General features: G+C 42.5%; 1 protein-coding gene and 1 long non-coding RNA gene across 7 annotated transcripts in view; both read right to left on the bottom strand.

The window, feature by feature from the left end:
* PPP2R3A (protein phosphatase 2 regulatory subunit B''alpha) overlaps nt 1–23,924 on the bottom strand; it is a 60,871-nt gene that overhangs the window by 7,461 nt on the left and 29,486 nt on the right. For 2 of the 6 annotated variants that reach the window (XM_042878256.1, XM_042878260.1), the window contains 10 exons: nt 23,379–23,481; nt 21,643–21,717; nt 16,526–16,612; nt 14,123–14,279; nt 12,077–12,125; nt 11,405–11,494; nt 9,939–10,114; nt 9,270–9,388; nt 7,740–7,846; nt 1,127–4,773 (listed from right to left, as the gene is read on the bottom strand). In XM_042878256.1, coding sequence (XP_042734190.1) covers nt 4,704–4,773; nt 7,740–7,846; nt 9,270–9,388; nt 9,939–10,114; nt 11,405–11,494; nt 12,077–12,125; nt 14,123–14,279; nt 16,526–16,612; nt 21,643–21,717; nt 23,379–23,481 — 1,033 coding nt within the window. In that variant the 3' untranslated portion in view covers nt 1,127–4,703. The other 4 variants (XM_042878255.1, XM_042878258.1, XM_042878257.1 and 1 more) reach the window with 4 other exon arrangements.
* On the bottom strand, nt 19,172–21,622 carry LOC122183862. Its single transcript, XR_006180393.1, has 3 exons — nt 19,850–21,622; nt 19,692–19,767; nt 19,172–19,527 (listed from the first exon to the last, which is right to left on the bottom strand). It is a non-coding gene; the product is annotated as an uncharacterized LOC122183862 (long non-coding RNA).

Raw genomic sequence — 23,924 nt, 5'->3', positions numbered from 1 at the left:
ATGCCTGTGAACAGTGAGGTTGCAACATGCTCAACTCCCTGCGGATGTTCTGTACATGCATTTGAGTATGGTTTCATTGTCAGAAACTGTGGAGGCAGGTAGCATGTCTTCTTCTGCAGCTGCTTCAATTTGTGTCAGCACGGAGTTTTCAGACAGAAGAAACAAGGCTGCCAGCTCCCCCCTCTCCAAAACCACTGTCAATTTTGCATAGTCACAAGGAAGCCTATGGAGTTGCTACACACCAGCAGTCTGAAATAAAACCTGAAAGCCCTGCTTTCAAAGCAGGTATTGCTAGCACAGCAGGGGCTTGTTGTTTGGTGAGACAGGTGGATTTTAAAGAAAACGATCATACAGACGTGGCACACAAATCTTGCAAAGAATTCTGATGTGATCTAGAATAAAAGCATCTCTTTACTGTATGGAAGCACATGCCCCAGATATTTTTAATGTATTAAATCTTTATACAGTTGAGAATAAAAAGCTGGATTATAAGCAATGCCTTCCTGAGAAGTGAAACAACAAAAAAGAGCAGCTTTGGATACATCAGAATAACTTCAGGTGTAGGTGGTGCAGCTGTAACATTCACCCTGACACTTCACACGTGTTAAGGTGGTACTGCTTGTGCTGCAGGCACGTCTTTGTCCAGTCTTAACTATTCCATTTTTATAACTGAAGGCCTTGGGTATTTTAAAGAAACCAGAGGTCACTACCAAAAGGTGTGCAATCCACAGATCAGATGCGTGTGGGTGCAGCCACCGGTCTCACAAAGTAAGAAGATCATGCAGCACTTTTACTTCAGCATTTGCACGCGATGAAAACAATATTTTTCTTTCTCCCCTCTGTGCCGCTTGCAGAGGATCCAGGAGAAGTCTGTTCTAAGATTAAAATGAGGGACGCAGGAATTTGGTAAGTTGGTACAGGAGCGGGGCTCCTCGCTGAGGAGGAAGACCTGAGGAAGGTGAGTGTTGGGCCTGCTGCTTCTCCCCGGTGTGTTCAGCAGAGCTGCGCCTCCTGGCTCCGTGGGGTTGCTGACAGGCAGCTGGATGAGCTCAGCAGCAATAAGGCCGGCAGGTTTGGGACAGCACTCAGAGCTGAAGTGAACAGTAACACTGTGCCAACACTGTGAGACAGATTTTACCTCCTCATTTCAGAAGTCCTTTATTTGCCAAAAAGAAATGAAGAAATTACAAAGTAGAAATACAAAGATAAAACCATACCAGCACAAAACGCATCCAAAACTACTTTTACAAAGTATAAGAACCTTTATTATTTAAATACTCAGTTTCTAGAACCATCACCCAGCGATACAGAGAAAAGAGGGAAAGGCCATCCATTGCTGAATGTCTTTCTCACAGTAACACGTGCTCCTTACTGAGGTTCACTTCCATTGCGTAGACCTGCAGCTGCTGTGAAGTGCCGTACTCCAAAAGTACGCTTCTTTTCCTTCCTGTTCTTTCAGGCATATTTTATTTCAGAAACTAAGCACGGACCTTGTTCAGAGTCTCTCAGGTCAGCTTCCTTTCATCCTTAGCTCACGAAAGCAGGAAGGTTTTCTGCAGTGTTTCTGTCAACCTGAGGCTGCCTGCCACCTCTTTCTCGCTGTCCGTGTCTGTTTTGCAACACTGCCGCGTGGTGGCAGGCCGGCAGAAGGGGAACTGCGCCAGCGCCTGGGCGCTTCTTGCTGGTGAAAAGTGGTGAAGGAATTACTACCGAGATTGCAGAGAAAAAGAAAAAAATGAGCCTAGTACCATTCCAGCACGTGGTTGTATTGAACCACATCTCCTGTCTGAACAGTGCAGAGGATATTTGTGAATATGAAAATAAGGTTTTTTTCCTAAGGACACGGGACTTGTTTTTGCCAGACAAAAGCAGACTAGAAGGGACAAACAAACACGTATTCTTTTATCATGCAGAACTGAATTGCAGTCGCTTTTCTGACCATTCATTAGCAAAAGGAATCCAGCTCATAACAGACTTACAACCAAAAAGAAGAACGTAAGAGCTGTCTTGAAAGGTCTGCGACATCTACAGCGACACTGACAGCTGCAGGCAGGAGGCAAAGTCAGAGCGCAGTGGGTTCCTGTGAGTGTTCTGTGCTGTAATTCTTGGGTTCGTTGGCTTCATTTCAGAGAGCTTCACAGCCTCTGCAGCTGGTGTGTGCTGCAGGGGAGCAGGCACTGTGTCTGCAGTCCCAAACACCCCGATCTTCTGATGTTGTAACCACCCCAGAAACTCCAGGAGCATGACAGAATTTCCAAATTTACCACGAGAAGTTTTGACAGGGCTAAGACACAAAGGGGGTGTAGAATAAATACCTCATTCACTAATTAATCTGTGACAGCTGAATTATGATTACCTGCACATGGATTAGTAAGACAGAGAACAGATTTCTTTTCCAGAAAGCAAACGCTGTAAGTTACTACATATAGTTTCTGTAGCTTGTTCTTGTACATGAGGCAAAACATCTGCCCTAAGTTGTCCTTTATTCTTTTTTATTATTATTTTATTCCTTAGGCTGGTGTCACAGTGTTGCCCTGCTAGAAGGGACAAATGGAATCACTGTAATTAGAGCAGCAGAGAACCTGTTTTTTAAAAAAGAAATCCTTGGGTTTGGGAGTGAAAGAGCTCAGAAGAGCCACGAATGTCTGCCTCACATTACTGAAGCCAAAGCTTGAAAATGTAACAGGTGATTTTACCAGGCTTAGGATACTCCTCTTTGTTTGCTTTCTTTCCATCCTGGAATAGGTCAGGTTCTTCTCTTGTTACTTTGAATAATCTTTGTTTTGGAGAGATTTAAAACCTTATTGAAGAGTAAAAGGCCACTTCAGGCCCAGATAATGAAGAGGTGAAATGCTTTGTCTTGGTTCTTTCAGGTGAAAGAAGTAGAAAGAGCTGGTTTTAATTGGCTGTTGTGTGATTTCCATCCTATGTTCATTTTTGCAATCATTTACTTTCTTTCTGAACGTGGATCTTTGTGGAATTATTCCACAAGCTTCTCCAAGGGTTACAGTGGTGATGGAGATATAACTCAGACATCCTGGAGCTGAACAGAGCTACTCTTGTGTGCTCGTTGCATTTGAAGGGGCTTATCCTGCCTTGGTCAGAGTGCCCCCTCCTTCATTCTGTCACTGCAGAATGGAGATGACCTCAAAGTACCTTTGCTAAGAATCTGGGCATCCAGAAGTTCCCAAAATATATGAAAAATCCAGGATCCTGGGATGTGTATATGGATCTAGATAAAATAGCAACATTGTTCATGGGAAAGGGAACAGTTCTTCAAGCCCAGTGTAACTGATAACTTCCTCCCTTTCAGATTTTGATCTTGATGATAGTTACTAACCTCAGCAAGGCAGCAGTATGTCCCACCTGGGCATCGGGAGGCAGGCGTGACACTTCAAAGGCTCCTGGAAAAGTTGAAGCTGGGTTGTAGTGATCAGCCAATTCCTTACTTGTTACTAACAGCAACATTTAGACATAGCATCTAGGGATGAATGTACCACTGGGCAGCATTTTTATGCACCAAACACGCTGGGATAATAGTGAGCATGTGTATTCACAAGCTATCTGTCTACGAAGTGAATGGGTTCTGTCTTTCTACATCAATTGTAATTCCATGGGAAAGTCAGTTCAATTTTGCACTTACAGCAAGAATTCATCAGTTACACTGCTTTCTCTCTGAATCTAGGTCTGTTTCATGGGTGGGAAAAAAAAAAAAAACCAGTAATATTTGGATGTTTTCTTTACCAGGTAAAGAATCCCTCTGTTAATAGGAATTTACCACACATGGGTAAGGCAGGTATTTTCATGATATCAGCTTAGACCCTTGCAGAAGGCTACAGATTAGCAGTACAAGAGAAGGGAAGAGCACAGGAAAGAAACAGAACTGAAGCACACAGAACGCAGCAGTTCCAGCACACTGGCTGAACAGTGCATGCATCTCTTGTAAATATACTAGAAAACACTTCTACAGAGAAAAAACCACTATCCTGACTGGTATTCATACAGGAGATCCTCTCACACACAAAAGAATACGCAGAAACATTAATTGTATCATAAATTCTAAGAGAAACATGACATCATTTTAACTGTTCACATATGCATACAAGTACAATTTGTTTGGTACCATCTACAAGAGCTTTATATCACAGAAGGGGACCTCATTCTCCCTATCTGCAGGCATGTTGCCTTTGGTATTCAGGACACCAGCAAAACCAAGGACTGCACTGTGATTTGTGTTTTAAATGATCTCTAGTCATATATATACAAATTAATTTGGCAACTTCTGTCACTCCTGTTGTAAAGTCAAAGAGTCATAATGGCACAGGACTGAACCAACGGACCAATGACCGCTGTAGATGTTGCACGCAGCTGTGAGTTTGTCATTAGATGCTGGCATTTATTGCACATCTGGGGACATTTATATGAAAAGATATGAAGGAAACAAGGTGCAATCACCATTTTTAATGTGTGCACAGTAACACATTGCAGAAAGCTATTTTAAAGAAATTATCTTATTGCAGTTACACAAGAAGAAAAAAAAAGGGGGTTTCAAGTTACAGTGTACAAAATAAAACACATTGCTCCAATGACAGACTTAAGAAAAATCCCTAACTGTCCCTAAGCATCTTGGGACTGACTGCTATCCAGTTCGACAGACACTGATTACACATCTTCCATTCTCTATGCTAAGAGATCTGAGATAACTAGTTTGACTTGTCTCCAGTTTCAGAGGGAGATAAGACTTCATCTGTCTCATAGTCTTCTTCAAATGATCTGTAAAGATAAAAGGTGTGTCTTTAAGAGCTATTTTTTGGTGAGAGCACTTTTCAGCTAAGTTATTTCAGCAGCCACTAAACCATGTGACTAAAATACGATAACATGCAGGATGTTAACCTCAAGGAGCATGTTTGTAAAGCACTGAATAGTGCCTCAGTAGGCAGCATTCTGACAGCTGACTGTCCTCTATCCATTCTCATTCGTAAGTTCTGAAGCAGCTTTTCATTGGTGTTCAGCATTTAGAAATCTGAATACAGTTTTAGTCAGTATCTTGCAGTAGCCTTAGTGTAGAAATCAAGTTGTTCAGGCACAGATTCAGCTCCTAGAGGAAACTTGGCTTGCTCAGACCTGCTCACTAACACTTGGTTTCCAAAGTATTTTTGAGCTTACGATACGCTTTTGTTTTCACAGAAAAATCAATTGTGGCCACACTGTCACATTCCTCTCCCTCTTGGTTTGAAGCTCCAGTCTCTGTGCTTATGACTTAGGGAGGTTTGTCTGCAAATTCTCCTCTCTAGCCAGCTGCAGTATATTGCTGAGAAATGATATTTTTTCCCCAGCCTCAGCCCATCACAAGGTATTTTCTCAGCACTCCCAAGAAATTCAAATTCTTTAGTTCTGAAAGCAACGCTTGTTATGAAGGCAATGTTGCAGCAGGTCTTCCAGTGGCAAGCACAGGAATAGCTCCAGTTTGTTCACTGATAAACTGCCCTAGAAAAAGGTTAACTCCTTTGATACCCTGTGTGGACAGTGCCAAAAAAAGAGCCATCTGCCATTTCTCGTGTTGCTTTTCCCTCTTCTAAGTCATGTGCAGATACAACAAAGCCCTGGGAGCAACTTCTGCCTGCCAATCCTTACGTCCTGCTGCAGAGAGGCTTCTGTGCCATCACCTGCAAAGTCTGTAAGACAGCAATTTTGCTTTCAGAGCCTTCGTGGTCAGATTCAACTTCTGCTTCTGCCTTTACACAAAAACATGTGCATGCATTCACCAGGGAACAGGCTCTCTTCTCAAAAACTCATACACAGATGTATAAACCAGAAAACATGGCTGAGAAGTGTTCAGATCAGCTTAAGCGTTCAGTGAAACACCACGCTCCAAATTGTTGTTTTAAGTAGAAGAACACCTTTCTTTTCTCTTCTTTTTGGTGAGTGTGTTGTCCTTGTGTTTTCCAACATAGGTATTTAATTTACCACACTAGTACTTGCAAATCTCTGAAGCTGCCACTCAGGATCAGAAGTAAACACTTAAGATCTCCCTGACATTACGCAGACAGCGCCTGACCACCTCTGAACAGGCACAGCATCCTTGAAGTCCCTGTGAGCATCCACTATGTCTTGGTGAGATTCCTCTTCCACAGGCAGTGCCCTGTCACAGACAAGCATTCAGGTAGCCAGACACCAACTGGTGTCAGAAACCCTCCAGTCAGAAAAGCTACAGGCAGGAATAAGTCATAAACGTAGTGCAGAATGCCAACTACTTCATCTGCAATTGCTGAACGATGGTTATTCTCAAATCTATTCAGACAAACACTGAATTTCACATTCTGCCAGCTACCTTTGCTAAAAAATCATCTGCTTCTTCATAGAGCTCATAAATCATCTTTGTTTTGTCCCACTCTGTTTCTGTCACCCTCAAAGGACAGCAGAAATGATGAATATGCAAAAACTCAATGCCTCTTTCTAGCAAATTTGTCTGGGCATCCAGCTCTTTTTCTTTTTCCCTTCCTTTTTTTCCTTTGTGGTCTGTTGCTATGCTCCACAAATGAGATCTAATGCCGCTGCCATGACTACAGAGCTTTTCAGGGGCTCTTAAAAGCAAGCAGCAAGGTTGCTGACATGCTCTTTAGAGGAAGACACAGAGCTGTTTCAGACAGACTTCAAAAACCTGACATCACCTGCCAATTCCGTTTTTGGTGAATTTGGTGAGTCGTGGTCCTGCAAAGCTGCTATGGTAGATTCCTATTTCTTTTCTGTACTGAGCACACAGGTGTTGCAGTGCAGATGCAGGAAATACAACAATTTTATCTTCCATCCTCTGTTACATCATCTTTCATTATGGAAGCCACACAAAGACAAGGCAGCTCAAAGGAGATGAATAAACAGCTTACTGCTGTTTGGATGCACATCACAGGGAGAAAGGCAAACGCAGCTCTCCATGGCTTTGTAAATCCCAGTGGCCAATTAGTGGATGCTACTGTTATCCAAGCAGTTTCCATTGTGGGAAATTAGGCAATCATCTCAGGACTCTTATTTCATGGCTCTGTAAATGCTGCTCAAGAATGGGTGAAATCCTGAATCATGCAAGATTAACACCACGTAGAAACACAACATATTTGTTCCAATGCATCTTACAGTAACCATCAAGAAATCTCTGGAGAAATACCCTCAAGAAGATACGACCCCAGCCATGCATACAGCAGGTCTGCATTGGGAGCCTCTGTGGAATGCATACAGAGCATTCCTGGACCTACTGCTGTGCCTAAATTCATTGGCTCTGAGGATAGCTGGAGCTATCAATACACGTTTCTACACGTTTGCAAAAATTACTGTAGATATTGCAGAAGTCAACTGTTTTAAATAAAAAGACTAACAGGCATAAAGTTGGGCAGGAAGTAAAATTATTTGACTAAAATAAAGTCTCCACTAATATGGCAAATGTAACGGCTACAGCTTTTACCATTAACACATAGCCAGGAATAGCAAAAGTCATTTGAGATCTTTTTGGTACCGTTACCAAAAGAAAATTGCATTTTCCTTTTTCCCAGCTATCTTCACACCTGCTGTGTAGCTAATTTAAATGGTTGACAAAAAGAATTCAGAAGATCCCAAGCCTCTTATGACAAATTTACCAACAGAGCCATTTTGGAGCAACCACTTCAGGCTTCACCACGCTCTGATGCAGAGTCCTGATCTCAGCCAGAGCCACGGAACGCGTCTCCAGGCAGTGCAATGCCTCTGCTTACCCTTCTTGGAGCTGCTCGTTCCCAGACTCCTCAGCCACAAGGATCTCGTACTCTTCAGCAGCATACCTGTCCCAGTCAGAAGGTTCAGGGCCATCGTTTTCAAAATCCTGAAGAGAGCAGGCAGTCAAGCACACCACATCTGCAACTCTTTACAACTACATTTAGAATGGGTCTCCTGTTCTGTAACTCCATGCACATGTGAACAGCCAGTTCTAGGAGTAGTCATCAACGGTATCCAAACAGTCAAAAAATGTGTTAACTGAAAGGCTCACAATTACCTTAAATTAACATCTGCACATTATGAAACACACAGACTACGCGCAGACTACAAAACTCAGTGTGTGACCTGACTTGCCAACAAATCAGTCCCCCTCCACTTCAGAAATGCTGAATAACTACTGGCAACCCTGCCCACGGCAGGGGTGTTGGAACTGGATGACCTCAAAGGTCCATTCCAACCCATGTCATTCCACAGTATCTTCTGTGTATTTTCGTTGCTCCAGTTCACAAAGCCATGCATCTTCACAGTTTGCAATTGGTTAAAGGACTTAATTTGAAATCCTTAATTGTCAATTACAGTTGACCCTAACAGTTTGCTAAGAGGGGGAAAGCTTGAAAGGTTACAAAATAACATCTCTATAAACATTTGCCTCTCTGCCATTTAGTAAATAAGCCAAGGGAAGATAGGGGCAGGCAGGTGGGGCCAGGGAGCATAACTTAGGATGATCCTTAAAAAATAAAGACAGAAACCTAAAGCATTAAATAGGGTGGTTCCGAATTTGGATATACTTAAGCCTAGAAGCACTGAACTGCAAAGTTCCTCATTCAGGTTATGCAGGAACCAGCTGGGAAAGAACCAGAGTTGATTTTGGCATCCCCACCACTTTACTGTACTTTTGACTGCATAAAAGCCTTCTGGGAGATAGTTTTTAAGTTACAGTCACATCTGTTTTCAGTGCATATGCAAGGGGAACCAGAGGTGAGGGACTTCACGCCAGCAACTGACAAAGCTCAGGTGCCAGAACACCCTACAGCTAGTGTAACAAGAAATCACAGAAGTGACAACCTTTTCTATGTTTTCTGTCTGGAGGGAGGATGGCGAATGCCGCCAGCACAACCTGATGGATCACTGGCAACTCAGCAGGTGTAGGTCATTCTCTCTAGAATCACACACTGCACCACCAGTGCTGGTGCAGTAGGATCAGCTAAGGCAGTCACATCATAGAATAGTGGAATGGTTTGGGTTGGAAGGTACCCAGGACATCTCTCAGCTTCTGGTCACTTCTGGGTCTGCTGTGAGGTCCGATCAGGGAGTTCAAAGTCACATGCTGAAAACCTCCAAGGTCAGAATATTCACAAACTATTTAGGCAACCTGTTCCAGTGTCTGACTGCCCTAAGCGTGAAAAAGGTTTTTATATATAGACCTTTATAAAAAGGTCTTTATATTCAGTTGGATTTTTCCTCCATCCAGTTTAATTCCAAAGACGAGTTTGAGAAGGCCTGTATTTAGAAACAGAAGTGATTTATACCTTTTGCACTGCAAAGGGATCTCTCTGTTCATTGTCCAGGTATTTCTCTAAATTGAAGAACGTGTTATAGAACACATGAGCCATTCTGCATCTCTTCAAGTCTCGCAGGGTTACTCGTCCTGCAGAAACAAAACAAACAAAAACCCACACATGATACTGTGCTATTAAGCTTTTCCTTAGTGAGAAACTGGACCTGTTCTGGTCAGCTTTAAGGAAGTCTTGTTGCACCACTACGCTACAATATTGCAAAATCTCTTTCCAATCCTGACAAGAAGATAAACATTATTCAATAAATTGGTGTGTGTTAGTTCTAAATTTCACACACATCTGGAGGTAATATGGAGGTCTTTCATATTTATGTGAAATGTGAAAGAATGTGAAGGGGGATGGTAGTTTCACATCTATGCTGTCAGTATGTTCCACAGCTGGACTATACAAGACTTGCTCCAGTGCCAGCAAGTTCATTCAAAAGGTCTTTCGAGTTTTTCAGACTTCTTTATGCATAACATTATGCTGCAAACAGCCATAATGTTACTGTTACTTTGTACAGTAATTCCAGCCCTGTGATTCTAACACAAGACTCTATCCACAAATGGGTTTCAGGGTAACATTACTTTCTCAATCCACCACAGATCAAAGAGCATGGAAGCCCCATTAAACAGAATGTACCTTCTCTCTCTGGCTTAACAAGATCGAGCATCTGACACAGCAAGTCCTGAAATGGCAGTGGTTCTATGCCCATCACTTCCATCCGCTCACACTGCTCCTCATAGAAGTATTCCAGTTCATACATGGAGAGCACCCCATCCCCATCCAGGTCCATGCAGCGAAACCAGTATTCAATGCTAGAAAAAGAGACAGGATTAGTGAAAGCATGGTGACTGCATTAGAGAATCTCTACTGCAGCAATGCACATTCCCCTTCCCCAGTTCTCCAATGCTCCTCTTCACCCAAACGTTGGTATAAATCTAGGGACAAAAATAACCTTTGGGAAGGATTAGGGCACAAGCCAAGGCTCACCAGTGCCACCTGTTAGTTCTGCTTTAGGTGACTTGTGAGCACAGCCACCCTCACGACCTGTCTCACCAGGTAGCTCTAGCAAGTGCCCAGTGTGCACTGTCAACTGTCTCACACAGGCTGTGGTGCTCCTGCCCCATTCAGCATCAGAAGTTAGCCAGATACAACCAACTCTGAAGCCAGGACGCCAGCTATCCCATACTCTTTTATATCAAAGGCAGTGTTTTAAGGCAGCTACACTCTACATCCTACCTTCACCTCTAGATAGTCCAACCATGGATTTGAGTTCTTTACTCAGAGAATTCCTTGCCCTAATAACTGCATGCAGATCTAGTTCTGCTCTGCACAGCAGTCTCCTGCTGGCTGCACAAACCAGGCAGGTGGGTAGGTTTTACTAAGAGACTCATCTCCCTACAAACCCTTCTTAGGAACTTGCTACATGCATAAAGGAAACGTTCCTACCAGCTGCAAACATCTCATGGGTTTACCCCAGAGCCAGGGGTAGGCCAGGAAAAGTGACTGCAGCCCTTGCTATTGCTACACAGACCCCCTCTGAAGTGCACCCCAGCCCTCACAGCATGGTTGAGATATCAGTTCACACGGCCACAAAGCTGCAGCCATGTGAGATGAACTCTGCCCACTACACAGGAGCTCAGTGCTGACAGATGGTATCTACAGCTGCCTCTATAAAAAGGGCCAGGGACCGCCCTTGTGAGAAGCCATCATCCGGTCTGCAGTCAATGAGATCAAGACCTATAGGGAAGTGTGATGGAGACAAAGGGGGAAAACAAACAAATTCAGTCTTTATGCAGCTCACTACTGCTCTCCAAGCAGTTCCTCACAGTGGTAAAATCGCACTAACTTCATGAGCATGGGGGAACCAAAGTGACTGATGGTTACCCAAGACACTTAACATTAAAAGGAAACTCTCCTTCTAAGCAATTTCTCCTCAAGAAAGGAAAATTATTTGACCAAGTATTGACAGTAAGCTGTCTTCTTCCTAATAATCATGGAAACTCAAGCTGCTGTCTGTTTGAGAAAGCAATAAATCACAGAAGTTTCTAAAATCCTATCTGCTCATCTTAGTACTTTTACTAGGACACAGAAATCAGTCAAACCTTGTAGCATTTCTTTTGTCTTCCTCTGAAATCAGCAGCCACACAAAATCAGCATAACTCATGCGGCCTTCCTTCTGAACTTCATTTCCCCTGAAAAACACACCCAGAAAAAACAGGCTTCTTAATACTCAGAATGTTATCAACACAGTTTTTAAAAAGCCCCGAATCACTTGTAAGAGAAAATGGAAACAAGACTGCCCGCTCAGCCTGTACTCCTGCACTTCCTAGCAACAATCCTCCTGTCCTTCCTCCCAAGCACAATGCTTGCTGCCTGGATGTCACCACAAAGCTGAGGCTCACCTGCCAAGTATCCTCACACAGCAGCTGCTGGGCTGTGCTGTTTTTCTGAGGCTTTGCACCAATGCTGTCCAGCTATCCCTGTGCCACTGTTGGGCAAAAATACAGCATCTGTATGCTCCCACGGGCTATGCCTGTTCTAAAATATTTTCTACTACGTGTTCTACAAAGATGTATTTAAGTGATCATCCTACAGCATTTTTTATTTGCTTTCTAAAGATACCACCAAAAGTGCCACTCAATTTTCAAGCAGCTTCAACTGAAGCATCGTGTTGGAAACCATACTCTCAGAAATTCCCACTGATCAGTATCTTGAATTTCTAATCAGCCTGACAGAAATTCACTTCCATTCCCAGCCAGCATGCTATTCCTCACCTCACCACAGCACCGCTGAATATTCGCTCAATAATCCTGCTTGATAGAGCTGGAAACAAAGGAAATAGATAAAATGAAGCAACAGGTCACCAGAATAATGACATTCAGTTATTTAAAGTGAACTCACACAAAGTGATTTCCCACCACTAAAACAAAGCTCTACCTACACTGTCTGTCTAGATACTCCACTGCTCTCTGTTTAGCAGCACTCAGCTAAAAACAAAGATATGCCTGCCTTTGTATCCTACCAAACACTATTACTTCCTCTCAAATATGGCCACCACGAGTGATCTGGATTCTTGCAGTACATCTTCCAGTTTGGGCAGTATTACCCCTAGTTTGCTGCAGTAGGACTAATAGAAGGAGACTACTTCAATGTATACTGCAAAATTAGTTCAGCTGTCAAGCAAAAATCACATCTCAAATCCATACAAAAACATTTCTAAGCAATGCACGAAGTGTTGCAATCCCCTGCTTCAGGGAAAGACAATGAAAAACAAGCATTATTTCAAGTGAGTTGAAGGGCTTTGCCAACCAGGAAATGTATGGGGCTGGTTGCTATGGTAGAGAAGCACCAACCAAGCAATAAGTATCAGTCTTGGGCAGGACTTCCACACTAACCTGACACTGCAGACCACTGAGACACTTCATTTAGACCTGCTGCTGCACCACTGTACTGAAAACATCTCCCCTTCACAGCACTCCTCTCTTCAGCTCCCCAGCACTCCGTGCTCTCAAGTTTCCTGTGTAAGAGGTGCTCCACTCCCACACTCCACCCTCCCCAAAAGGACCTAGTCACCATATAACCTAGTTAGGCACTCCTTATCCTCGGCCCATCCAGGCCTCTCAGCAACCTCCTGACCCGCTGTGACTGCCAGAATCTCCATGGCCTTCTCGTAAACACTTCCACCCCAAGGACATGGGCCACCACAACACACACAGACCTACAGCACTGTCAATCCACACTCCTTTCTTTCTTTCTCACTTCAGCCCTCCAGCATCTTGACCCCTACAAAATGTTGTGTCCCCTCCAGACCTCCAGCAATTCCTCACAATTTGTGATACCTCCAGACCCCTGTAACTCTATGCACTGGAACACCTTTCACCTCTCCCGCTACCTCCAAATTACATGTTGTGTCTAAATATCCCATTTTTCCAAGCCTAACTCTCTATCCTAAAACTACTTTCCTAAAAAGTGTGGTAAACACATTGAAGAATTCAAGACAACTTCATCTTCAAAGTTAAAACATGCTGGTCAATAGCTCAAGCTCTTGTCCAAGACACTAAGTCATGAATCCTAACTGTAAGCGCATGGGCATATCGTGCTCCAAGAACACAGATAATCTTAAACACAGCCCCCTTCTGACTGGGTGCCTCCGTGCAGCCCAGCCAACAAACCATACAGAACAGCTCACACATACAGTGACTATTTTCTAGCACGCCTTCTCAGCCTTCCAGAACTTGCAGAGCAAGGACTTCCTGAGCCAGAGGAATTGCTTTTGCATTATTCACCCCTTCGTGGATTTTTATTCCATTAATTTATCTATGGCACTTGAGCCTTTGAAAACTTTTAGGATCAGCTCAACTTGTGGCAAAGTGTTCCAGAATGAACTCAAAAGATAATCCCCAGATTTCATTTGCAAACCAAAATTCATCAACCTTTGCTGGACTCTGAAACTTCTCTCACCCAACAAGACTGCAATTTGGCAATCTTTAAAGTTCAGAGAGGCTTGGCCTTCTTGTTCATACTTCAACTACCTGCAAAACCCTCAGCAAAAAAAAGAGCTAGTTTGAAAGCATTATTAGCTTGTCCTTCTGGCAGCAATCCACTGAAGCTATTCATGAGGAAAACAGCATCTGCTGCATTTCTCTGTGTCTAAGCCCCTACAAGTAAGTCTGTAAATCAGCATTTGTTTATGAGAAGGATGCCTCCATTTAAATTTTGTTGAGGTGTCAAATTAACTAAATTAAAGGCTTTACTTTTTATTAGGATCATTCTATTTTCAGCAACCACTTTCCTCCCACCATAGCTTGCAGGCAGCATACCTTGATCACTGTACCTAGCCAGGTCCTTCTGGCTGATATAAAGGTCATGGTCAGTGTCCAGCTCCCAGAATTTACAGTATATAACATAGAAGTGCTCGTAGGAGAAATAATCTGTGATTTGATTTATGTCATCCTCTTCTTCCAAGAGAGCAAGAGTCTGAAACAGTATAAATAAAGAGGGAAGTTAAACCTAGACAAAGAAGCAATTTAACAGCTTGAGTCCTCCAACCTCTATTGAAGCTGGGCAAACACAGCTCTGAGAGCTGATCCAAAACGTAGCCCTTCCTCACTGTAGGAGATTTTGTTCTTGCACTTGATGTTTAACAGGCAGTTATAAAGCATCTGGCTTGAACATCTTGGTTAGCATATGTGCACAATACTTTTGCCAATCCCGTGAACAATTCCTGTTAATTTTCAGCCATAGCAAAGAGTCATGCAGAAGATTGAGACAACTGCTGTCTCAGCTGGGATCCATTATTTGTGAACCATCTCTGACCTGTACTAGAGGCTCCTAGAGCCATTTACCACAGCAAATCCACAGGAACTGAGATGCATCTTGACACTGCACTTGCTCGGCTCCTGAAGCAAAAGATCAAGTCTTACTCCAGACTCACACCTGGAATGGGGAAGGATCAATCCAGGCAAATTAAACCAATCACATTGATCTTCCTGGCGGGCTGCTGACAGAAATCAGTCTAGTTTAACTGGAAGGCTTGGGCAGATTTTCAGCTGTGATTTCTGTTACCATATCCCACTATGAAACATTTAGCAATTGTTTTATTTCCACTTTACGCCTACCTCTGTCCTTCCCTCCCATGGCAGAAGGTATCTCACCTTTATCCCCACCTGCCTTTCCCTGAGCGCTGCAGCCAGAGAACAGCAGATACAGCCTTCTCAATCCAATGAATCAAATCAAACGAGCTACGGGTCTTACCCTCCTCTGCCCTCCCAAACCCTCAGAAGGAGGGACAGTCAAAGCTGCAGTCCCAGGCAGCTGTGTCCCTAAGACAGCAGGCCTAGTGGCAGTGGCAGTGAATGCTGATAGTTCACTGTTCTCTCTCCAATATCTCTATATCCTAGGAAGCTAACTGAGCCAGTGCAAAACTCACATCCCGTTAACCATCAGATTCAGTAAAATTTCACACAGGAACAACGGAGCAGCAAACCTACCGAACTATTCTGATTTTCTGACATTCAAGTCACCTAAGACTTAAGACACGTCTGAACACTCACTCACTAGCTTCTTGGGTCTCTTCGTGCCTTTGCAGACAATAAACACTTGAGGAGGTTTTTCAAGAACTTTTTTTTTTTAATAGCTCACGTCAAAATATGCCATTTACACACACAGCAAAGAGCTGTCTCAGCAAGTCATGGTCCCCAAGCTGAACTTCCCTGCTGCAGAAGGTGAAAATCAGAGTAGCTATACAAGCAGAAAGAGGTGAACATATTAAGGGAGAAAAATGAGTGAACAAAGATGTAGTATAAGTTGGAAGGATTGGTTAACAGCAGATGGTAGGGAAGAAGGCTTGGTCTGGCATGAGACAACCTAAGGGAGCACTGATTGTTAGTTGACGTGACAAGTAGGGCAGAATAATCTGAAAGGAGGAGTATGTTTCATGCTTGAGGCTTTTGAGAAAGTACATTACATCTAGACAGTGGGATGCAACAGGGAAATCTCACTGCCTTAACTGATTTACCACCTCGACCTTTCAGCCTAAAGGCTTCTGGCTTTTTAGGCTGGGATGGAATCAAGCAGCCTTAGACAGTCTTAATCTGGTGCTCTTTTGGGTAAATTATACAATGAACAGAGATCTTCATCCCAAAACATCCACCCACCATTCCCTGCTCCGATATATGACAGGAATTGTAACTAGTGCTAAACTTGACAGCTTTTCTGGAGAAGTTTACTGCACAATTAGAAATCAGTACAAACCAGGTGATGCATCCTGACATGCTCTGTCTTGCAACTGCATGGTGCAGTGTGCCTGACCAGCTGGCAGAGGACTGATCGCCAGCTGAGCCAAGAAATTGGCTGTGCTACTCACCACATATCATAGGCCATTCACCAGCTATTCTTGGCTGCTCAGTGAGCCACCTAACAGAGATAAACTGTGTCTCTTGCTTTCCTTTCACTTTAGCTAGATCAGGAGCTAAGAGCCAAACTGCCAGATGCTGTTGCAGAGTTTTGAGTGTACGCCTTCAACTTCTACTTGCTGCAATCTTGGCTGCTCTGGTCCTTGGTCTTCTCTCATCTTGACTCTGAAACACCTCCTTCACCAGTTCTGCCCCTATCCTGGCATTGAGCTGGGCACTGAGTTTGCCTTACTACAACCCCACTGAACAGTACACAGGAATAAAGGAATCAATGCATTCTATATCCCATTCAGGTAGAAACCAACATACTTGCAAGAAGTTGCTTTTCCTCAGCTCTGTTAGGGTGATCTTCCCAGACCAGGATCGATTGACTGTGTAGAATATTCTTTGTATAACCTGCAAGACAAACAACTTTCATTAAACCAACTCCTTGAAACAATCAGTTAGGGAGCTGAAATGGAGTAGCTTTATTTGGATTATTCACTCATCCCAAGCAGACTTCTTAATGAAAACTTTCTGTTGTTGTTGTTTATACTATTATTCTTAATTACAATGGAGTCTGAAAGTAACATTTGTTTCTGAAATAGTATTGTCCATTTTCACTCTGCAACTATTTTCACAGTTCTTAATTAATCTTTGAGCATGTAGATTTATTATTGAAGTGATATGTTCAAAGTGCTGACAAATCACTGCACATTTTTCAGGCTTCAGGCACTGCAGCTTGCAAGGACCTCAACTGATAGTGCTCTGCACTTGTGAAAAAAGAAATCAGGACTTCAGAAGAGGAAATAGGACATGCAAATGAAATCCACAGGTGTTGTCTGACCTATTGTGTCTGTAACAATACCTCACCTTCTTGGTGGCTCCACTAAAAATAATCAGTAGAGATTATCTGTCTGCATTTGTCTTAGGGATGTGTTTACATGGTTCATCTCCTTCACTGTTTCTCATAAAAGGGAATAAAGAGCATGGTGGGGAAAGCACACAACTCATGAGGAACAGTACACAGTATGAGAATGAGTGCTCACAAGCACTCATAAAAAAGCAGGCTGAACTATTTATTCCTAGTCCACTCCTTTTTAGCACATCAAGTATTGCAGGGCAGAGAACATGCAAGTGTGCGATCAAGAGCATGCAAGAATAAACATGACAATGTGAACAAGAATAAATATCAATAACACGACATCTTCAACATGAGAAATTAGAAATGTAGTTAATGACTATCAGTACTGAAGCCTACAGAGTACAATCCTTGTAAATGAAATCTAATACAAGCTGTTGATGTCTCTGACATGTTGACGTATTAGCCTAGGATTTTGGTAAGTCTTAATAGAACATGCTACTCCAACATAAAAGCTAACTTTACAAAACATGGATATTGTAAGGATACAGATAAGACTGTGATGGGTCACTCTGAGCCTAAAGCATAGCTGCAAGTGGGCAAGGACCATTTAAGGACCATGCTTTGACTCAGACACACAAGGGCAGGCTTCTTAGTCCAGAACAGATTTGGAAACAAGTATGAGATCATTGCTAACACTCTGCTTTGGATACAAAGAACAGTGAGACAATAAATGCTGATGAGTCCAGACAGTTTAGGGAACAACGAGAATGATTTGAGGACTCAGAATTTACCCCGAAAAGAGAGAACAGTCAACTCAGCTTACCATGATATCTACTGGTGACTATCCTACTCCTTAGAAGCCAAAGGGGGACATGCAGGACAGCAGAAGGACTTTTTGTCTCTCAAACTAGATATCTAGAGGATTTTGTCTTATTTATTTATTTTTTAAATAAACACTGCCAGTTATTAACCACTGGGACAACTTGCAGAGACACACTGTGGGCTCTTTACCACTCCACACATCAATCACAGACACTTTTTTTTTTTTTTTTTTTTTTTGAAGTTGTGCAATAATTCAGTCAAGAAGAAAATTTATCCTAACCATAGCAATCACTGAGCAATGTTCTGTGGTCTGTGTAGTGCCAGAGGTCAGCCTAGGGAATCACAATGGTCTTTTCTGGTCTTAAACAATTCAAAGCTGCGTCTTCCTTCTTCCATGTTGCTGGCAACCATTGCCATTCTGGACTATTTTTGAACTTTGGGCTTTGCTGCCAGGTTTTACCAGCCAGTTCAGAGACTGAAGTGTCTCACCTCACACACGATCCATTACCACACCTCTCAACTCTAGCAATTCACAAAGATACAGCCTTTCCACAACATTCCAAGGACACAAACAAAAATCTCAAGATAGAAAAAGAACCCCTAACTAGCAGTCTTTTTCTTTCCCCTGCCTGCTGGGTAATAGCAGACAGCAAAATATCCCCCTCAGTGACTCAAGGAAACCATTCCTCTGTCAGATCATATTGATAAAGATGCACCCTCTGCTCTCATCTCATCAGCTGTAAAAATAAGGCATACAGGGGAAAGATGGGATCTCTTTTCACCTCCTCTTTACTGTATCCAGTCACTCAGTGGAGGCTTTATTATTCAAATAATGGTAGTTTTGGTGAGTATTAAACTGCATGTACACATACACACAGTGCCTCCACTTCTCTCTTTTCTAGGTTATAAAGACAAAGCTGTCAAAAAAAGCATTTGGGAAATATCACAGGACATTATAATAGAACTGACATGATTTGCAGCACTCAAACAGCCAGTGTCTACTGTGATAGAAAATTAATTCCTGTGGCCTGCCTGCTTTATGTTTCTCAGTTAGAGCACCTGCTGCATGATTGCATCTCCACTGTAAGCTTAGATACCAAGTAAGAAACTGGCCTCAGGCCCAAGTTGCTACAGGCACTTCTACTCAGCAGCTACAACCTTGTGCGCTGTGCTCTGGCTCCCTTCTTCCTGGCATGGAAGTCTGTTTATTCTGAATTGAGTACATGAGCCTTTGGAAGGGGGAAGCTCCTTCCTTATTTGCCCAATACCATCATGTAAAGTATCTCCAGGTCCAGAACCACTGATGGGTTAGTTCCAGATCTTTTCCCATTATCCCCATAAAAGAAAAACAACACAATTTTGAGGGGAGGGGGAAAGAGGGAACAAACAACACAAAAAAAAAACACCCAAGTCTTTATTAAATCCTGTAGACCATCTTCACTTTCCACATTCACATGGGTAATACTGTATAAGCTGAACATTTTTCACCCAGCAGTAAGGTTTGATAATTTGTTTTCAGTTGACACAGACTTTTAACAACAGCCTGCATTGCTAACACTGAGCTTTCTTTGCACATTCTGGAAGAAGTGATGTTAAATGTCTCATGATATTCTGCATCCTCTTCATTGGTTTCAGGAGTCTACCTCTGTTAAAAGAAACAAGTAGTTCAGTATACTTTAGAAACAAATAGTTTGGCAATACAACAGGTCAAATACACTGATGCAGGTTACATAAAGGCTAGTGTATCCAAAAGGCATGGAAAGAAGTAAAAAATAATGAAACATGCAAACACATCCATTGTTAACTTACTCTCCAGATGATTTCAACCAAGTGATGCCATATTCAATAGTGAGCAGAAAAGCCAGTGTCTCTTTATGGCCCTGATCTGTAATACAACAATGAAATATAACTCTTGCTCTTGCAGCAGATATAGCACTATCACTACAAATAAGTGCAAGGTACTCTACCTTGAAGGGAATGAAAGTGTCCAGGCAGTCTCAAAATCCAAGGACAAAGCTGTTTCCTTCATTACCTCCTGGTGGAAATACTCAATTTCATGGCATTAAAGACAGAAGTGCCAAATTATTCATGAACAGACATGTGAGAAATAGGAATTCCTGCTGTCAGAGAGGAGAGGCACTATGCAGTGGGCCACATATTGCCACTCCATGTGGGACCAATCTGACCCAATAGACTTTGTGTCTCCTTAGGTCTTAGACTCTGCTCCAGCTCAGTGATCCAGCCAAGGCCAAACACAGAGCTCAGGAGGAATCTGTCAGAAGAGACACCCAAAACAGAGTTGTTCTGCAAGCACGAGAAGTCTGTGAAGGATGTCACAGCTTTGTAAGATTCGCTGCCACACACTGTTCACTTCAAACACCAGCACCATCATTTCCTGGGTACCGGAGAGAAAGCTTAAGAAGCCACCATTGTGAACAGTATTACACATAGGGGTGTCTAAAGGCTCTCAGGCTGAAGTAAGAAAGCACAGAGGAGATGAGCAGAATCAAGAAGCACTGAGAAGTTTCATGTACACGTGAAGGATCCTCTTCTGTGCCCAAATTTGGCGGTCATACAGGACATAGTTCATCCAGGTTCAAGGGAAGTTATGAGAAAATAAAGAAAGGAAGGAAAAGATTTCTCCTTTTAGTAGTAGCCTACATTTCAGTTATCCTGAAGTGCAGCTATCTCTCAGAGCAGAACACACAGCACCTGGTGAGATCTAGAAATCACAGCAATTCACCCATTCGTGAGCCTTCATGATCACCTGGACATTTGTTACACCTACTCTGACCAGGTACTATGCTCAACAAATCTGCTGTCTCGCTCCACAGGGACTGAAGATGCTGATAATAATACACTGACATTCACCACCACAGTCAAGAGTGTTTAGACATTTGAAATTGTCTCTCGTTATACAGATTCACAAACACATGATATGGCCGAAGCAGCAGAATCCCTCTGCCATCTGCTCCTTACAAGAAAGGGATAAGTCAGTGCCCGCCACTAATCTCCCAGCTGCTGATATGTGGTGCAGCAGGCCCCCACAGAGAGCCTGTCAAGCCAGTAAGAAAAGCTCTAAACCCAGCTGAGATGAAGCTCTCCTCAGGCCCATTTTTATCTGAGTTTATTATCATTGCAGAGATCAAACATTCTACATTTATATCTTTTATCCATATTCATACCCAACACAACACAGGCTTAAAAAAAAAGTACAAACTTTTTCAGGTAAAGCACAAGTCTAACGTCTGACTGCAGAGTTGGAACAAAGCTATAGCAGTAGTCACAAAAAAAATCAGTGATTCAGAAGACCAGAGAGATGTTCTGGCAAGTGAGATGCAAGAGGGTTGGACAATGGTGGATGCCTTGTACCATGGAACAATCAGAGACCCCACGCCTAAGTGACAGAAATCTTCAAACATGTGGCCACCCAGGGCCACAGGCCCTGCAGTGTTAGGGGTAACTTAGTAGTTCTCAAAGACCAAAGAAGGATCACTCTTATTTTCCTCCAACACAATTAAAGGCCAAAATTGTTTCAAAGATTTGTTTAAGACCAGAAAGAATCATCACTACCCTTGTGAATGACCTCTTCTACACAGACTGATTATTTTTTTGTTCTGAAGAAATTCTGAATGTAACTTCTTGCTAGCGATACAAAAAACATGTATTTTTGCAGTAAATGAATGATTTGGGAATAGTGACAAATAACAAAAGGAGGATTGGTACAGCACTGTGACAGGAGATGAAACAAGCAGCCTACCGTGGTGATGTACCGGGAATGGAACTCTGGAGCATCCTTTAGGAACGTCAGACCAGGGTGCGTTTCTACCACGTCCTGCAAGATAAGACCAAATAAGATGAAACGGAGTTCCTACTCCTTTTATTTAAAGTTCAGGTGTTACTGGGTTTTGTTTTGTTTTACAAACCAATACTTTTGCTTACTTGTTTTAGCATTAACAATAAAACTGAAATTATACCTTTTAATCTATGAAGTGAACCTTCTAGAAATACAAGTACAATACATTTTCTGGGCAATACGCACCTGTTGGGCCATATTGATTTACTTAAGGACAGAAAAACAAAGGAAGAGAGTTAGTGAGTGGATGAAAACTCATTTTTATTGAATGAGATACAAAATCAGTTAGTCGACCATGCAACCACCTCTTCTCCAAAAACATTTTTTCCATTCATTGAAGATATTGGTATTTGTTAGAGCTAAGTGTCAGTAATGAGTGCTCTGTGAAAGGCTAAGAAAGTTGCTTTTCACGTCCTCCTCATCAATGAAAATTCACGTGAACCCTAGAAAGCAGACAGACATCAGTGCTTTCCCAAAATTGACTTGAACTATATGTGGAGTTTTATAAGGTCCGCTTTTTGTAAGTGAAATACTCACTCATGATGTCAAACCTACCAAAAAATGCATGACCAGACACATACAGAAATTGCTTAGATCTTGAGTCAATCAGCTCAGATGCTCTGTGTATCAGAATGTCTGTGTAATTTTACACGTCTGACTCGTCTCCTCTTTAAGAGGTGTCCAGAATTTTGCTGTTTATACCATGCTGTGGCGAAGGGACAGAGCTGATACAGTGCCCTTAGGGGCACAACATGGCCAGGTTTTGGGCAGTCTAACCTGATGTCTAATCAGGTCTACTATGATGGTGTCATATGGTGTAATACTGCTAACATCTGGTTGAATGACAAACAAGACTGTACATGTCTTTGGATGAACCAGTAGCTAGGAAGCAGAGCTGCTATCAGTCAGGAAAGGCAGTATGCCCAGTGGAGAAAAGGTGAAAAAGAACATCAGAAAATTTACCCATTGCAGTCCCAGTTAGGCTTGTTTGAGACACACAAACATCCAGCGCAGAAAAAAAATCTTTCCCTAGCAAGGCATCTATACTAAGATTTTGCAAAGAGGGCAACAAAGTGTGTTAAAGTTAAGGACATTATGGAATAGTCTGGGGAAAAAAAAAAAAATTATCAACAGATGATAAGAGAAGCAGATGGACCTGATTTACAGAGAGACTGTAGAAGAGCTAAATCTATCCAGAGTCTGCATAAATGGCCAGAATACTTTGCTTTCATAGTTGCTCTGCTAAAAATATCACATCTGAATTGAAGGGAAAGAAAGAAATGCAATAAGATGCACAGACTTTGGCCTGCCTACTAAGAAGAAATGAAGGTGCGACGCAGACATTTTGCCTGAATATCAGAAAACAAGCAGCAGTGGAACTTTGCTACTAACAGGTACAGAGATGCACACAGGCCCGTGGGTACTGCAAGGGTATTTTTGTACAGATTTCCATGGGATACTTTATCTGATAGTCTGGCTAGACAAATTCAATTATATGCTCTCTAAAGTAACCCTCCCAGTCACTGTTCAACCATAGGTCTGCATGTTTTTAGTAAACATTTAAAGACACGAGAATAAAGAAGTTAAAAAAGCAAACATTTCCCCACTCTCCCCATCACTTCACTGCTGAGTGCAGGTACCTGAAGCAGCGGGATGAAGTCCTCCTGCTCAAGGTAACCACAGCTGGGCTTTGCTACAAGGTAAGCAAATCTGGATGCGTCATCATGGCAGTTACGTAAGATTCTGTGAGGGAGATGAAAAGTTACTTCAACTGCTTTGCATCTCACAGACAATCACAAATCACAGCTAGATGATCAAGTGCCTTATCACATGTTATGCAATACATCTACAATATGCATTATGCAAAGTTGACCTCAATACTAGCATCATCTTCAGCATCTCCTGGCAGCACCAAGGTACTTCTGCTCAGTGGAGATTTTTTCACGTTAACATTCCTGTGGAAGCAACATATTTCCTTCTGACGACTCCTGTTTTGATTCAATGGCATCTTAGAAAGAAACCTGACTTCTCAAAATGCTGCATGCTCACTGATCTCTTTTGAAGTCAACAGGACCAACCTAACGGTGCCATAGCAGACATGCATCCCAATTCAGCCTTTCACTACATTTCAATGTTTGAAGATACTGTGAAACTGCAGCGACTAAGTCTCAGACCTGAAAAATCAC

This window comes from Lagopus leucura, unplaced genomic scaffold (assembly GCF_019238085.1).
Source record: "Lagopus leucura isolate 7727_CA_CO unplaced genomic scaffold, USGS_WTPT01 Super-Scaffold_100021, whole genome shotgun sequence".
NCBI lineage: Eukaryota > Metazoa > Chordata > Aves > Galliformes > Phasianidae > Lagopus > Lagopus leucura.
Note: the sequence above shows the minus strand (reverse complement) of the source record. Positions and strands in the feature narration are given on the sequence as shown.